Source organism: Acanthochromis polyacanthus, chromosome 4, assembly GCF_021347895.1.
Source record: "Acanthochromis polyacanthus isolate Apoly-LR-REF ecotype Palm Island chromosome 4, KAUST_Apoly_ChrSc, whole genome shotgun sequence".
NCBI classification, from domain to species: Eukaryota; Metazoa; Chordata; class Actinopteri; family Pomacentridae; genus Acanthochromis; species Acanthochromis polyacanthus.
The window spans coordinates 31,445,816-31,463,919 of NC_067116.1; the positions used below are offsets into that span (position 1 = coordinate 31,445,816).

At 40.4% G+C, this 18,104-nt stretch overlaps 2 protein-coding genes across 16 annotated transcripts in view; one reads left to right on the forward strand and one right to left on the reverse strand.

The window, feature by feature from the left end:
* The window catches only part of agxta (alanine--glyoxylate and serine--pyruvate aminotransferase a), a 491,885-nt gene that overhangs the window by 387,815 nt on the left and 85,966 nt on the right, over nt 1-18,104 (reverse strand). The gene's annotated exons all lie outside the window — the stretch shown is intronic.
* Nucleotides 1-18,104, forward strand: part of ptprfa (protein tyrosine phosphatase receptor type Fa) — a 396,740-nt gene that overhangs the window by 363,158 nt on the left and 15,478 nt on the right. For all 15 annotated transcript variants that reach the window (XM_051947515.1, XM_022191302.2, XM_022191308.2 and 12 more), the window contains 4 exons: nt 2,554-2,673; nt 3,378-3,532; nt 8,774-9,059; nt 12,351-12,529. In XM_051947515.1, the coding sequence (XP_051803475.1) occupies nt 2,554-2,673; nt 3,378-3,532; nt 8,774-9,059; nt 12,351-12,529 (740 nt within the window). The remainder of the gene's footprint in view (nt 1-2,553; nt 2,674-3,377; nt 3,533-8,773; nt 9,060-12,350; nt 12,530-18,104) is intronic.

The following is an 18,104-nucleotide window of genomic DNA, read 5'->3' on the forward strand; positions in this document are numbered from 1 at the left end:
TCAGATCACAGGTGTTGGACCCACATTATTTGGTATTGTGAGGGGTTTACAGATTCAGTCTGTAACCTAATGAACTGCTCACATACTTATCTAGGCCGCCTGATGATATCAAATGTCCATCCATTATCTATACATCGATTTATCCTTTGTGTGGTTGGTGCTGGAGTCTGTTCCAGCTGACTTAAGGCGAAGACAGGGGACACCCTGGACAGGTCGCCAATCCATCACAGAGACACACACATAGAGAGACAGACAACCAAGCACACTCACATTCACACCTACGGACGATTTAGAATCACCAGTTAACCTCACAATGTCTTTGGACCGTGGGAGTAAGCCAGAGCACCCACTCATAGCTAAGGAGGCACAGATACAACTTGCTAACTCCATACAGAAAGACCCCAGGCCAAGATTCAAACCAAGGAACTCCTAGCTGTGAGGCAATAGTGCTAGCAAGTGCACCATTGTGCTGCAATAATATCAAACATGTTTGATATTTACACAAGTTAATATCTAGCTTATCACACTAGCATCTTTGAGGCTAACATAAGCTACAAATACTAAAACTGAGAGTTAAAATCTCACCTTGAGTTTGATCTAAAGAATAGACAACCTACCTGTGTGGTTGCATCTCCCCAACCATTTTCTCATCCGATTCATCACTTCACCCACTGGTTTTGGGGTTTTTTTTCTCACTGCAAACTATTATTAGCATGCACATCTGCTTCGCCATGAGATCAACTAAGGTGGCACTCTCCTTCCTGATTGCTCCCTCTGGGCTGCTAATCTTAGTAATATCCTGTCGTTGTGTGATGAGCCATTGTTTTCCATTCTTGTAGTGCGTGCATGTCTGAGATTAGAGAGAAGAATATCTGTGAAGCTTCTCCTTATGTGCGTGATGCAACCCAATTTCAAAATCTGTCAGGATTTTAAAATTCCCGCAGTGTGAGCCGAGCTTAAGCGTGTGAGGGCTCAGGGCTGTTTGGCTGTCAAATTGTCAAGTGCGTAAGGGTTGTGATGCTGAATTTTCAACGCTATTATGCAGCGTCTGTGAGTCTGCATATCTGCAGACTCTTCCAACAGACTTGGCCATAGTTTGTAGCCAAATTAGTAACATATAAGCATTGTAGCCCTGCCTCTTGCAAAATGTACACAAGTTAAGCATGGATTGTGTTGGGAAGAAATCAGCTAGTAAATATATCTGTTAGTGACATCATCTGGGTGCACACTGTTGTGAATATTTACTACACATTTGGATAGTTGTGTCATTCAAACTTAGGATTTACAGATTTTGATGGCTTTCTAAACTTTTTGTTGTTTGCTAAATTTTCTTACTAAAACAGGCAGTGTTTGACCAAACAGCTGATTGTACTAGGAATGAAACTTGAAGTCCAAATTCACTTCTTTTTATGTCAATGTGCTGTTTGCAAGCAACATGTGCTGCCATGGCATTTAACAGTGTTTTATACCATTTGAAGACCCCATGAATTCACAAACTCAAACATTGCCTGTAGAAGAATTGCAAAAAAGCCCCTAAAATCTATTTTGATGTAGTCATTAGTTATTTTGGGTTGCTGCATGTTGGGCCAAACTGTCAGTTTTATTCATATAAAATCTAATTTCCAACACAATAAAGCATGTACAAAGTGACTGGGTCTGAATTGACTCTGTGTAAGCCACATAAAAGCGTGTCATTGTCTTCAGTTGCTCTTACTGCTGTCACGAATACACGAATATTGTATCAAGGAGATTCTCGCACAGTAGGAGATATATTTCAAACAGGGGTACAGAAATAATAGACAAGAGGGCTGGAGGAGGAGCGCCGACACTCTGATATACTGTTCTAGTGGTATAGATGAGTTTGGCTCTGCAACAGCTTCGTGCTAGAGGTAGCCGAGTAGAGACGATGTTCATATGAGTAATGATGTCAGCCCTCTTTCACGCTGTTAATAACTCCACAACCACAGGGCAGCGCTGAGAGCCACAGCAGTGCACCATTATTATTTGTGACAGAGACCCTCAGCCCTCTGTCAGAACCACTAACACCTGTCTGTGGTTCACCTAGAGGGGCAGGAAATATTACTCGCTTATTACTTATTTCAGCATACACCCACATCTTTCCTTAAACCTAACCAATCTGTTTTTGTGTCTGAGTTTAACCAAATGAAAGAAGACGTAGGAAGACATATGATTTTGTCCTCTTCAAAGGTTCGAGATCAGTGAGCTTTTATGCATGTTGCTCTAAAGGGCAGTTACAGCAGTCATTTAATTTGGTGAACTTTTCATTTTTGCTTCCTGGTGTGTAAATTCTTTATGTTACAGTATAAATTTTTAAATTTGGTCAACTGCTCAAGTCGTAAGGAATCCTACATTCATTAATATCCAGTGTTGTCTGTCAATTTGACCCGCAGCTGTCCAAAAATCTGCCTCGGACAAATGTTAGAAATGGATGTATAGCTGGCAATCCATTCTGTTCTGTTCTCCTTTTCTTATCCCTATCCTCACTAGTGTTATTTGTAAATATAAGTAAATTTATTGTGCTTGTGTGTGCAGGTAAAATGTGACCAGTATTGGCCCAGTCGAGGCACAGAGACATATGGGATGATTCAGGTGACCATGCTGGACACTGTGGAGCTGGCTACGTACAGCGTGAGAACATTCGCCCTCTATAAGGTGAGAACCGGATATGTACGCTGTGTTTGTAGAGCGTGAATGTTTGGTAGCCAAGCACTCACAGACAACAGAAGGCTTTGGCGGTTTGTTCTGAAAAAGCACTAAAACCCTTTTTAAACATGTATCACGACTGCATTCACTCCAACACCACAAAAACACCACAAGCATGCCACATCTTATCTTCCTTTGGTCATAAAACCTCCAAACATTTTTGAACATAAACAAAGACACCCCTCTCACCCACATGTTTTCTCTCAATTTCCTCAATTCACCAAACCATGCAAATAAATTAGTGAATCCCGAAACAACCCACTCTATAGATGACATATATATATATATATACACACCAACCCTGTTACTAGCTGTGTTTTCATATAATTATCAAGCAAATTTGAAAAGAACTTTTGAAATGGCAAAACCATATGGAACGAAAATGTGATCTAGGCTCATTTCCATTAACTGGTTTGGAGCATATAAACAGGGCTGTGTAGTGTTGTTGCGGTAAAGGCTATGTTAATACACAACATTAATGTGAGATCCTCACATTAATGAGACAGATGATTGATCAGTTAGTGACTCTAATGCACTTACGCCACTGCACTGATGGATGCATAATCAAATCTCGGGATTATCAGTGTGCTGAATCAAGTTTTTATAAATGACCAAATGTTCGTGAAGCTGTGTGTGTGTTTGTTCTCCAACAGAATGGCTCCAGTGAGAAAAGAGAAGTTCGACAGTTCCAGTTTCTGGCCTGGCCTGACCACGGCGTGCCTGAGTATCCCACCCCAACACTGGCCTTTCTACGCAGAGTCAAGGCCTGTAACCCTCCAGATGCTGGACCCATGGTGGTTCACTGCAGGTAAAACACCTGTTCCATCAACACAAAGGCTTCAGCATGCAGCAAAGTGTCTGTCAAATCATCTGACATTGCAATGCGCCATCCCAACGGCATCCAACGATTTGTGTAACTCCTAAAATTAGAGTAGATTCAGCTGTTTATATATTGACCCAGTAAATGTTTGTGATAAATGATGTGATTTACGTATTTTTAAAGCAGGTTTTGGGGTTTAGAGGGTTAATGTTTGAACATCAGACAAAACAAGCAGTGTGAATATTTCAGCTTCTGTCTTTGGAGGCTATAATTGGCATTTTTTTGTATTTTCTGTGTAATGAAACTAAAAATCACCTGCTGCTCTGCCTGTGTTCATTCAGTCATCCACTGTGCATTTACAGGACGTGTAGTCTTCAAGTGACCCTGAACTCGTTGCTCTTTTCTGTGCTGTCAGAAGAAAGATTTTTGTTTGCCGGCCATCTCTCTCAATTGTACAGAGTCCTTCAAAAAAATCCTGGATCCAGACGGTGATCCGGATCACCTCCAAAATCTAATCGATTGTTCCTTTTGCTCTTCCGGGCATTCTGTAAAAATTTGGTGAAAATCTGTCCATAACTTTTTGAGTTATGCTGTTAACAGACAAACAGACAGACAGACAAACAAACTCCGATGATTACATAACCTCCTGGCGGAGGTAAAAAGGGGTTATGAATTGTAGACAGTGTTGAAAATATGTGCCTTTCTGGATTTCTTGAATATGGAGAGTGATCATGATGCATTTGGGGAGTGAGCTCCAGAGGATGTAAGTGGTGATAGACAAATACCCTTCACCCCAGGTCTGGTATTTGGTTTGGATGGAGAGGGGTTGTTGAGGCTCGCATCAGTAGAGCAGAGGGTGCAGGTGGGATGGTGCCAGTGAAGGAGTTGAGTCAGGTAAAGTGGAGCCAGGTTTTTTGGAGCTTTGTACATGATGAGAAGGATTTTGATGTGCTTTGCCGGGGGACAGGGAGCCAGTTTAGGTTTTGAAGGATGGGGGTGATGACATTCATTGTACATCGTAGCAGCATGAATCACAGGCACCTGTGCTGTAGAGTTCACCCATAGGTAATTTCTGAGCACCCATGGAAAAATTGAAATATGAGGTCACCATATCAAGACGGGGAATATTAAAAGAACCAGGTAGGGGGTGTGTGTGTGTCAAAGGCTGGCATATTTTTTCATTTTTTTACAACAGGAAAACCTCATATTTATATGTGGTCAAGACAGCAGTATTTTAAAGACGCCATGTCAGAGTCTGTTCCAGGCTGAGCAATATGTTCCTTTTTCTGGGTGCTGGGTGCTGAAAAATGTTTAACTTTGGGGAAAGCACTGCACTTGTCGCCCAGTTATCCAATCACAGTGGAGGAGTTGCGGGACAAATACCACCACTGACCGATGAACTTCAACTGCTGAACATGAACAGTGATACTGACTACCATGTTTTCCTGCCACAAAATCTCATACTCCTGTGTGTGAGTGTGTCTTCTCTCTACATGCCCCAGTAATCCCCTCAAGCATACTCTATCATGTACTGCAATTTTTACATTCAGTACTTGCTGATTAAACAAACTACTTGCAAAATTAGGTGGCTTTACAACCTATTACTTGTGCTATTCTACAAATATTCCTTGTCATAGCCACCATAGATTCCCTGCTTAAGAAGCGCTACACCTCCAAAGCACCTTAAAGTGCGCCCAGCTGGGCGTTTTCAGAAGAGCAGATTGGATCATGTATATTTGGGTGTCAAAGGCTTCTATTTTAATGTAATAAATGAAATGTCACAGTCTTGATTGTTGTGTGACAGCATTAGATGACACTGACCAAATTTGATGATGCTCTGTTTAGTTATCCAGGAGGAGAGCATTAAAATACAACCCCTGTAAATGGCAAACCATCATCCAAAATCACACAGGAAACTCAAAATGACTGAGTTCCTTTGTAGCTTGGGACGCGACTGCAATAGACTTTTCCTGCATGTGGACATGATACATGTGCCTACTTAATGTGGTTAATGTATGTAAAACCCAAAGTTGCTTTCACAGAACGTTTTTAAGGGGTACCATGGAGCCAATTGGGCACTTCCATATCAAAAAAAGTCATTCGTTTGAAATAGTAACAATAATCCCTACAGATATAAAAAGGCATCACTCTGTGCTCAGACCCTAGATACACGAAAATCTTAGAGGTAAATGAGGAAAGCAGTGGGTTGCAGCAAGAAGCAGGCTTTCACAGAAGATTTTTCACCCCAATTTCCAGTTTTAACACTAACATGGTTGGACGTTACAGTGTGCTGCAGTCTAAACTGTTCAACCAAACCTTTAAAGCGACCAGAGGAAAACAGATTTCATGTTTTACCCACTATTATGCTAAAGCACTTGTTTTTAAGTGCTGAATGTTATTCACAGTCATCAAAGTGAATGTAATACACCAAAAGAAAACACAGAACTTTCCAGAAATCCTTGAAAGTGTTATTTGCACACTGCTGTTTACCAACCCAGTCGACCTGTGAAGCTTTATAGCAAACATATCAAAGGAAGAAGAGAAGTAAAGATCTGAAAATCCAGTCTGCTTTCCTGTAGGCAGCGTGCTCCTTCCCTGCTGTTTCAGAGGCCTTCACATCACTTCTTCTTTGGAGTAGTGAGGTCAGCCGTGTCACGGCGTAACGCTGCATACACTTGTGAAATATATGAGTAGCTCAGAATTATATTGCGTTTTGTAATGTAGTAACAGAAAGCAATAGGTGTAAACACATAAAGCGAGGCAAGTGCATTTGTCTTACACATTTTATACACAAAGACGATTCAAATTGCTTCATGTAGTGCATTGAAAAGGAAAGAAAATATGAGGAAAAACATTCAAAATCAAATGAAAAGAGCAAAAAAAGGGAAAGATTTAAATACATCAAAGTAGGCTGAAAGTTTAAATATTTTAAAACTGCTGGAAAAATGCTAGTCTTTAGATTAGTGTCAAACAAAACCTGTGCTTCTTCTTTGACTGCCCCCTGATATGTTATGAATTTGATCCTTGTCATGTTATAAAACCATGTTTTTCTAATCATTATGACATACCTTCTCATTGTTACCAAAGACATGCAGTATATATCGAATAAAATGACAGAAAACAAAATAATAAGTAGTTGACTGCTGAAGAGAATGAGGCAAAGAATTGAAATTCTATGTATTGGTAATGTTTTCATTAATTCATTTATTAAACCTTAATGGAAATTTTGAGAGATTACTGAGGGCAAGTTGTGATTTCCAGTGATATTGAGAGTGTAAATCAGGGGTCACCAACTATATTTGCCAGAGGGCCAGAATTTTACCGTACAGTCACTTTGGGGGCCGGACCCTCAAACAAAAATTAAATAAAAATCGAATTTTGGCATAACATTATTATTTGATGTTTATTTTTTATATTTTTTCCATTTCATTACAAAACTGAAGGCATTTTTAGCCTTTATGAGTCAGTGCTCCTATCACCTGTACCACAGTCAACCACTAGGAGTGATAGAGATATTTTGCCTCATCTCAAATCAACTTTATTCACAGAGAACTTGAAAAAGAAACACCGCAGAAGTGACAGGAAAAGGCCTCTTAACGCGGGTAAAATGGCACTCTCTAAGGCCACGAAACGAAAAGTTGATGTGGAAAACAGATCCTTTAATAATGACTGGACTGACTGCTTTAATAGTGTGGACCACATGATATTTTCTCTTTGATCCTCACAATTTTGGAATCCAGTCGCGGGCCGGATTGGACGGTTTGGCGGGCCGGATTCGGCCCGCGGGCCGCCAGTTGATGATCACTGGTGTAAATGAAAACAGACACCAGCAGAACACAGTTGGAAACAGTTACAATAAAGAGCCAGGTAGTTTGTAAACATTGTTTAAATGAACCTTAAAGTGCGGTAAGTTTTAATATGCGTTGTAAAGTATTCCACGTTGCCAAATGTAGTTTTTCCACAAGGAACTTTGAGCAATGAGTCAAATCAAAAATATATGACCAATGAGAGAAGGAAGCCTGAATGTAAGTTTCATTCGTCCTTAAGCATCAAACACATACTTTCCTGCATTCTGGTAAATTTGAGAGTTTAATATTCTACTCATAACATCACCTGTGTAAGAAAGTGATATGTGATGACAAGCTACCATAGAGGGCTTTGTAAATAAACAAAAACAGCTGCCTGTCACATTGTACTGTTCAAATTATTATTCTACAGCAATTTAATGTTAGAATAACTGTCACCGGCAGTAAATGTTAGGGCAGCATGACAAACTGAATCTGTGGTTTAGGAGTGGGGGCAGAGGCATGTTTACAGATAACATCATCATAATGTAAGACAGACGAGACGACAGCCTCAATTATCTGCTTCCCACTGAGCAGAGAAATATTGGCTCTGTTTTCTGTACAAATATCCAGTGTTTTGTTGTAGCTTTCTCCGGAGGAATAAAGTGCAGACAGTGGGACTATAAGGCAAAGTGGTGGATGATTATGAGCAGCAGCAGGGACAAAGGACCTACAGCAGCGCTAGCTAATACGATAAGCTGGTTTGAAACTTCCATCTGCTGTTACAACTAAAAGATGAAGAGTCTTGCAGCCTATAACAGCTAGTGGAAGCATGACTTAAGGTTCATTTGAATAAATTCACCGTTTACCTTTGTTTCAAACTCTTGTCTTGGCCATTATAAAGACTAGCAGTTCTTGCAGTATCTTGTGTTTTATCCAAAACAGTTTGGACTGTCCACATCTTTTATCATTTCATATGATAATATTTACACATTTTTCTATCAGTCGTTATATAACTGGGGAAACAATATTTTAGACTATGATATTGCTATGTTTTTGCACGTATCCCACCACAAAATGCTGGTGGTAGAGATATCTTTTCATAACTGTTTAGGGTGGATTGCCTCAAATCTGGCAATATCAGAACCGTGATGATACTACTAAGCAGATACTGTATGTGAAACTTGTCACTGGTGTTTTAGATTTTTCAGTTTGCTGCATACATTGAATCAGAGACGTACCCTCATGAGGTGTATGTAGTGAAGAAGGGGAGACAGGCCTCAGACGTAGGGTGGGACTCTGTAGTGGTAGAGCCTCTGAACTGCCTTCCTTTAATGTTTGCACTGTCAGGATGTAGCTGTGGGAGAATAGGGGATGTCGATTCTTGTCAAACAGCAGTGCACGGCTCCTTTTTACTGACATCCATGTCTTTCCTCTTCGCTAGCGCCGGTGTGGGTCGGACGGGCTGCTTCATCGTGATCGACGCCATGCTGGAGAGGATGAAGCACGAGAAGTCGGTGGACATATACGGCCATGTGACGTGTATGCGAGCTCAGAGGAACTACATGGTTCAGACGGAGGATCAGTACATATTCATCCACGAGGCCCTGCTGGAAGCTGCAACGTGTGGCAACACAGAAGTTCCCGCCCGCAACCTGTACGCCCACATCCAGAAGCTCACCCAGGTCCCTCCTGGAGACACCGTCACAGCCATGGAACTGGAGTTTAAGGTGAATACTTTGTTTTGGGGAATTTGTACAGCTTGAATGACAGTTTTAGTTTAATTTAGTTTAGTTTTATTTTTTTTAGGGTTCATTTTCAACTCTTGTTCCATCTTGCTTTGGTTGGTTTCCTTCCCAAATTATTTTGCTCCCTACATTTATCCATTTTTTTAATCAGCCGTTGTGTTAATCATGTTATATTATATTATATTATAATTGGTGTTTTTCTGTTCGTGCAACTAAAAAGGGTTTGCCAGGGGGTATTGGTGGATATCAGGACCACTGTTTCAAAACATAACCACAACACTGTAACATTGTATCATATCTACAGTATGTACAATGTACAAACTGCAAAAAACTTTTTTGAAAAAGTCCAAAGATGTGAGGCCACCCTTAGCTGGCACCATCCATCTTTTTCTGTTTAAAAGTGGGGTTTTTTCAGATCGACAAAAACGCTGCAATTGAGAGCATCCTGTGTTGTCATAACAGCGGCTACTGCAACATTTTTGGCATACTGAATCCTGAAAAGCTTTTGAATCTTAAAACGTGAAGGATGTTGGTTTTCTCTGACGTTTGTGGGTTCACGATGATACAGTTTGGTGTGCAGTTTGCTGCATACTTCAGACCGAGCAAGAGCCAATTTGAAGACCTTCTCATAAAAACAGGAAACCCCTTCACCAGAACCTTCTCCATTTTTTCTTGTATTTAGCGAACCAAAGGTCCCACTACCCTCCACATGACTGATCAGATGTGGAGGGTTGTTTTTTATTGAGAAGTTAAATTTTCAAATACGAAAAAAAATATGACCCGAGCTGCAAAAAAAACAAGCAGGGTTAAAAAAGCTACTCCAGTCAATTTTTAAAACATTTTCTGCTCTATAAGATCATTGTGTAAAACAGATGCTGACGGTAAAAAGGGGAAAAAAAAGTTATGTATGAATGCCGCCTACCCACACAGTCTTTTTAGTTCGAATACTGTGGAGTTGGGTTTTTTTTTAACATTTTCAACCACCCAGTGGCTCCCAAACTGTTTTGTCATGCTCAAGCAGTCAATAACTGGGGAAACAAGGAAGTAAATGAGTCAAGAAAACTGAATTCTATTAAAATAACATTATGAAGACCTCCTACTGTGTTTTTTCAGTAGTTGTACAAGTGAAGAATGCACAGAAAATGCTGGCAAGTCTTTCACCGAACAGCCAGTGAAAGCAGAAAATGTTTGTTTATATTTTAAATTCGACAAACTGTCCATTTTGTGAACTTGAGCACATTTTTAAACAACTGCATATGACCAAAGCGGTGCACAAACAACTCTAAAATATGTTCAAGACAAAAAATTTTAAACTGGTAAAAATCCATCCATGATTTATACACCACTTAATCCGCATTTGGTCGTGGGAGGCTGGAGTCTATCCCAGCCATTCTGTTGCAGGGCTACATGTAAAGACAAACAATCATACTCGCATTCACACCATTGAACAATTTAGGGTTACCAATGTGAGCATGTTTTTGGGCTGTGGGACAAAGCCAGAGTACCCAGACAAAACCAACACATGCAAAGGGAGAACATATAAACTCCACACAGAAAGATCCCGAGAAGGTGGGGACGCGAACCGGGGATCTTCGAGCTGCAAGGCAAAAGTGCGAACCACCAACCCACTGTGCAGCCCCTAAAACTAGTAAAATCATTTTCTAAAATCCAGTATCAAATTAAGACCACTAACAGCAACACCAAGTCATTGAAAACATTTACGCCTTCAGATTTTCCTTGAAGTTGTCAGTGATTTCAACAGGAAGGTTATTCCAAAGCTTTGGCACTTCCAGCGGAAAGGCACGGTCTCTCTTAGCCGCCAGCCTCAATCGTGGAATAATTAACAGCAGCTGTTCTGAGGATCGAAAAGGCCTGGAGGTACAGTAGGAGCAGAGAAGATCTGAAAGGTAGCCAGGTGTCGACGCATGCTTGGCTTTGTAGACAAATAAGAGAGCCTTACACTCAGTTCTGTAATATATCTTGCAAACCTCGCTAGCAACATGGCTTTTATTAATAGATTCTTTTCACAGCAGACATTTTGACTTATCTTAGCAGGAAAGGCAGCGGTGCTACTAATTGCATTAATTATGGTCCATTACAACAGTCAATGGCATTAATAACATTGATTAAATGATGTTAATTACTCTGGGTCAGACTGTCTGCATGCAAACATTTACTGTATCTACCTGAGAATAGAGGCCTCTCACCCTGCATTTATTTTTAATAGAATACGAGGCTGTTTTTTTGTCATGTTGTTTGCTTTGCAGTACAAAGAGAGAATCCGCAATTACAGCAGCGCAACGGAGGAAAAGTCGGGATTTCTTGGCTTCTCTTGCATCCATTTTCATGAGTTGTTATTCTTAATCTTCATGAAAATGCAATACGAAATCATGACAGTGCACCTTCAAGTTCATGATGCAGTGGAAGCAAAGGGAGACGAGGGATTTTCATCTTCAGCCTGCATAACAGAGCTGCATTCCTTCTCCGAGGAGGAGCTGCAGGAGATTAACTCCTGAGCTCGAGCTGACAGGCCAAAGGAGACGGGGGAGTGCAGGAAATGCAGAGAAGGAGAGAGAGCTGGGACAAACAGAGATAAGGTCCTACTAGGTTAGGCGGTTTTACACGGGATGAGCTGCAGCATCCCACCGTCCTCGCCTGCTCGCTCCGCACCGAGCGACATCACACTGATTTTACCAACCCGGTCTTTGGGGGGCACGCCACAGCCAGAGTTATGCTGCTTGTTCAAGCAGGCAGGAAGGCTGTAAATCCGAACAGAGCATAATTAGGTTTTGATCCTCAGCTCACTGCAAATTTCTCTCGCTAGCACTTCTCAAATTGACACTTGCCCTTGCAGTGCAGAGGAATCACATTAAGGCCTGTCAGCAAAGATGGGCCAAAAAAAACAAAAAACAGCCTCAATTGGGGTGGCTTTCACAAATTTTGTTCACCACAGTTTGATCTGCTTTGTCACAGGCCTGTCTGCTTCCGCTCGCTGTAAATGTGTGGGTTTGTTTTCTTCAGGATATGAGCTGTAACACGGTGCAGCGCCAGGCGTTCATTTGAAGTCAAAGAACAAAAAAGGATCAGCTCATGCATCAATGATAGTGTTACCTCCTTGTGCCCTTTAACAACCTTGTTCAGACACCAAACTCCACCAAGACTAGCTGCATTAGCACTTTAAAAGACCAGAGGCAGCGGAGACGTTGGGTGTAGTTGTTACCCCTGAGATGAGCAGCATCACAGACAATTTTGTCCTTCCTTCTGTGTCTGCAGAAACTGGCCAACTCTAAAGCACATACCTCAAGATTCATCAGTGCCAACCTGCCGTGTAACAAATTCAAGAACCGCCTGGTGAACATCATGCCTTTCGAGTCCACTCGTGTCTGCCTGCAGCCAATCAGAGGGGTGGAGGGCTCCGACTACATCAACGCCAGCTTCATTGACGGATACAGGTGAGTCCACAGGCATCCGTTTACTGCAAAAGGGCACAGGCAGCAGAGGGGATTTTGCAAAAACGATCTAAGGTTGGTAGACATTTATCCACCCGGCTGCTGCAGCTCTAATAAGCATTGGGCTGGACCTTCTCCCTGGCAGCCAACGGTAGTAAATTACAGGCTGACATGAAGTCCGGTGTTTCGCTTCCTCACGTCCTTTTGTTGTGTCAGTTGTCAAAACAAATTGGTTTTATTGGCAGGCCTGTTAATTCTCCCTGTTTTTCCCGTCGTGTAAATGGATAGCTTGTTTGAGATCAGTGACATACCAGAGAAACGAACTGATTACACCGGTCCTGTCGGGGTCCATGAGAGTTTTTCACTTGAGAGGCAGACATCAGCTCATCCCTCTGAACGGAGAAAAATTTTCATTTTAGATTTATTTCAGTTTAATCCTCTGAACCCATACATCTGTCAGCAAATACATGTTTTCTTTAATAAATTGCCAAAATTACACAATTAATCAGACACAGGAGAAACAGAAAAACGTCACCCAATGCTTAACTTTTCATCACTGAATTCATCTTAAAATTATGATATTTCGTCAACATTACTTTATCCTGCACATCTCATTTATACATTTTCCAAAAACGCAAACAATTACAGAGCAATCAGCTGAACTGCAGCCTGTGTTTCCACAGGTCAGAGAGGGGTCAAATAAGGAAACAGATTAAAAGTATATTGAAAAGTGCAAATAGTATTTGCCCCAGTTTATTTCCAGCATGAGTAACATCTCAGGGCGCTTGGAACCAGGTGCTTTAGTGAATATTTGGGGCAGCAGGATGGTTTGGTAATGAATAGGCACATCACTCAGTACAACAGTTGCTTATTGATGCGTTTTTAAGAGTATTTGGACAACAGTGGAGCCTTATATAATGTACACAGAAAGAAGAGCTCCTCAGATCTTAGGTTATAGTACCAATATCACAGTGTAGAAAACTGTTAAAAGTAAACTCATGCATTTTATTTTTCCCTTTGTTAAAAGTACAAAAGTATAGCCATCAAAATACAATTAAAGTACTAAAAGCAAACATACTCTTTGAGTAAAGTGGCATATTTGAGAACAGTGTATATTGTATTGGATTATATTTATCGATGGATTATATTGTGTTCATCACTTAATGTTGCAGCTAGTAAATGTGATTTATCTACTTTGCATCTGCTGCTTGTGAATTTCCCCTTGGTAATCAATAATGTTTTATCTTAATCTGTAATAACACATCATAATTTATTTCTTGATAATATTTTTCTTTTATTAGGCTAATCCACAAGTTATAAAAGTTATCAGATTATCATAGTAGAGTAAAAAAAATACAATATTTGCCTCTTTTTAAATAAAAAAAAGCTGAAAATGGAAATACTCAGAGAAAGAACAAGGGATTCAAAACTGTACTTAAGTACAATATTTGAGTTGATGTACTTCTCACCTCAATCTGTGGCACAGAGGATTCAGAGAGGTCAGACATTGGTGAACATAAAATACTTTTAGTAAGATGCATTTAGTTGGTTTAAATCTGCAACATGTACTACTGAGTGTGTATATAAATAATATATTCTCAAGATGCTGCACAAATATCCTGTAGAATAAATCAGTCAGCATCAAAAATATATGCCCACATGATTATTAGTCACAGCAAATCTAAGTAGCCACATCTGACTGCTGATTTAACTGAATCTGCACTGAACCTGGACAGGTGCGACTGTCCTATAAACCAAATAATATTTTAAAAGTAGCTCATGTCTACATATGACTAATGTTTTCTTCTTTTATTGAGTTCGCCTGGTTCGCTAGCACAACTGTATCTATTCAAAATCGGCCCTCATATTGTCATATGTCAGATAAATGGCCAATCACAGACATTTCAGAGAAGTCTATCTTCCATCAAAAGGTAGAAACTAATTGGAAATGCTTCACAGTGAACTTGCACAGTAAAGCAGCGGCTAATGAATCCGGACTTCCCCTTTTACTTGCAGGGTGGGTGTATCTTGTTTTTGGCTGCCAGCACCTAATGAAGTCCCCTGGGTACCTCCACCTAAGGGAGGATGGGGATGGATCAGGGGTGTCGTGTAATTCCTCTCTAATTCCTGTGTCGGTAATTAAGAGTGGGGAGAGATACGGGGAGCTGTAGCGCTCTGCCAGCTCAGCCTTTAAAGTGCATAGCGTGGATTAGAGTAGATTAAGGTGAGGGGAACAACATGATTATGATGATCAGTGGAGGTGTCCAGTGACCTCGAGGTATATCAGCAGTAGTCATTCACTTCAGTGCCGGTCCGGGATGGTGCAAGATAGAAATCCAGACAAGAGGCTTATACCAGGATTACCTCTACATTAGACAAAACTTGCAGAAATAGAACGGACTTTCAGCTTAAACCACTTGTTTTCTCTCCTATGGTTCTCTTTATAACTGTGCCACTGTGAGTTGTGTCTTATACAACTTTACTGTTGGTTTGGTCATTGTGTCTGTTAGTTAGCTTATATATCAGTTGTGTGAACCTGAAAAGGTGTTTTATAAACCCACAATCCTACCACCTATGCATACTTACTTTGTATTCACTATACAAGATGTACAGTCAACTAAAAAGTTCCAAAGCTATTTATGTTATGCTGTGTGAGCTTGTTACAGTCCTATACTTGCAACATGTGCAAGCAGTAACTGTCAGCCGACCACACAATGTTATGTAATCAACTTATAACTTTGTTTCACACGCTTTGTGATCAGGTGCATATTTTATAGCTGCAAAGATTAATTAAATAACCAAAGTTTATCCATTTCCAACTTTTTGATCAACAATAAATAGGTCTGAGTAATTAAAAAATCCTAAAACTTCGAATTCTAGCTTCTTCAGTTTGAATATTTTCAGATTTTTTTTCCTTGCTGTATTACAGTAAATGAAATATCTTGTGATATTGGACAAAGCATGACATTTTAGGCACACCATCCCGGCCTTTTGGAAACACTGATCGACATTTTTCATCGTTTTCTGACATTTTAGAGCCCGAACAATCAGAAGATTAATAGATGGTGAAGATAATGATTAGCTGCAGCCCTGGTCAATTTGTAATTTCTGCATTGAGCCCAAACTGGAGAAAAACACAAACACAGAATTCTGTGTCAGTCAGCAGTGCAGCATGATCCAACTCTCATGTTTGAGGAGAGGTGGGTGTGCAGCTACGACCCAGAGACCAGACAGCAGGAGCAGGCTTGTTTTCTTCAACATTTATGTACTTGTGCATGAGGAGTTCATTCTCCAGGGTCGGACTGTCAACACAGTTCTCTGGCAACTTCTAGGGAAGTGTAGTGTCATATTTTTTGAGAACGATGTGCTAAAAATAAGAGATAATACAATTATGGCAAATGCTATTAGACTGAAGACCAGAAGTAAAACATATGTACTCAAAACATAGTGGTGTAAACTTAAGGTATTATAACTTTTAGCATATATTGAAATAATATGCATTAAATCTGTCACAAAATAACAAGGGTAAGATGTGGAGCAAAAAGTCTGAACATGTCTGGGCATGTTCTCTGTAAAAGATGACCTAATGATTACTTAATGTCTTCTGTATAGTGAGATCTAGGGTGAAATATGACATCATGATCTGACCAATAGATTGAGAAAAGTATATTGGTGTCAAAACTGTCACTCCTGTCATACACTCTCTAGGTGTAGAAAAATGACCAGCGTTCACAGCACAAAAGACATTGCACAGCTCAGTTTCTTCAGTTCTTCTTGGGGTGTTATCACTGCTAAGAATTACTCCTGGATTTTTTGTCGACAAATCAATCCTCCTGCTTCCTAATGCTGACTTCTCTTGGTGATTTTTTTCGAAGATCTTTGAAGAAACTTTCAAACTTTTGCACACGGTGAAGTCATAGACTCTGTGCTTGATTTGTGACTCAATTTACACTTCATCAGAAGAACATTCAGCACAAACACCTAAAATGGTAGCATGATGGCATGTAGGTACTCTCAGTATACTATGTGGCGCCATCACAATGCAGTGATTACACATGGGGTTTGTTTTGGCCACAGCCACACAATCTCTCCTGTCCACCCACACAAGGTTTGGCTCCCTGTGACTTCTTCCTCTTACTCAAAATGAAATTCAAATAAAAGACTTTCATTTTTGAAGAAAAACTATAATGTTACTTATAAATGAAGCAATATCTCCAACCGTGGCGAGTCTTTTTTCTTCAGAACTGGCTCTTTTTTTATTCTCAAAATATGAATTATGAACTTGTGCATCCATTGGATCTATTGTAGAGAATGCAGTAAGAGTATTCCGTTATATTTGAATTGTTTCCTGGTGCCTGAATTTTGTGTTCTTGTTGCATTGATAAAGACATTTCCCTTTAGACTGATGAACAAATCAATGCATAAAAAGTCACCAGAATGCAGAGAAGAAAAAGTGTACCATGATCTCTGGCCACCATAGTGCTGCTATGGTCAATATATGTGGCTTTCCTCCTAAAAGGTACTTTATAAAAATGAAACATTACCTTTTGCTGGAGTTACATTTTGCTAAATTTCCAACTCTATATTTGTCATCTATTTTACGTGTCTACCCACACAGTATTGAGAGACAGACTGTTGGCTTTCATGAGATTTTGTGGCATTAAAAGTAGGAAAAAACTCCATTTCAGCATTTTATATCATAATATTTGGCTAAAAGAGTCCTGGATGCTCATTAGCAGCCAAACTTTCTGTTTGCTTGAATGCACAGAGGTTAGGAATGATTCAGCCTCAGCATTCAAACTCCCTCGTCTGGCGCTAAATGAACTCATCCAGGCTGCTGCTGGCCAAACTGCCTCAGTCATTCAGCAGTGGTCAGCCAGAACAGCCTGCAGGTAAAGTGAGCACACTGCCAGAGGAGCTGGATTTCCATCAGACAGCTTTTGTTCCTGAGTTTATGTTTGGTTGTTGTATTATGAAGTATTCAAATAGTACTTCCAGAGCTTGTAAACCTGAGACCAGGACGAGGGCAAACATGCAGCCAAGAACAACAGAGCCTCCAACCATCACTGGCACACACAAATGACAGAGTATTGATGTGTACAGAAAACAGAAAAGCCCTGTTTGTGAGCTGCACGAACACTCACGGGTTTCTGGGAATCACCCTCCACTGCACGCTTCAACACTTCCCCCTAGTGGTCACGTCCTGTAACTACTCTGATGAGGCGCCCTGAGCCTGGCAGAGCAGCTGGGGTGGCATCTGTCATTTTAACGGTGCTGTTAAAAAGGGTCTGTGTTCAAGCAAAACCGTTTAAATATCAGTGCACACATTAGCAAGCAGCTGACTCGTCAAATTTACTTTAAGGGGGTGTGTAAAATTAAATATTTAACACCTGAGAGGTTCATTCAACAGTTGGGGGACACCGTTGCCTGGAACAGGAAGCTGTTACAGGGAAGTGTTGAAGAGTAAGTCCAGTTTAATATTACCGCAGTCTCACATACTGGAAGTGTGTCTAACAGTTATTCCTAATGTATGTTTTAGGCTGATGTATGATGCACATATTTTAAAATGGCAAGCAAG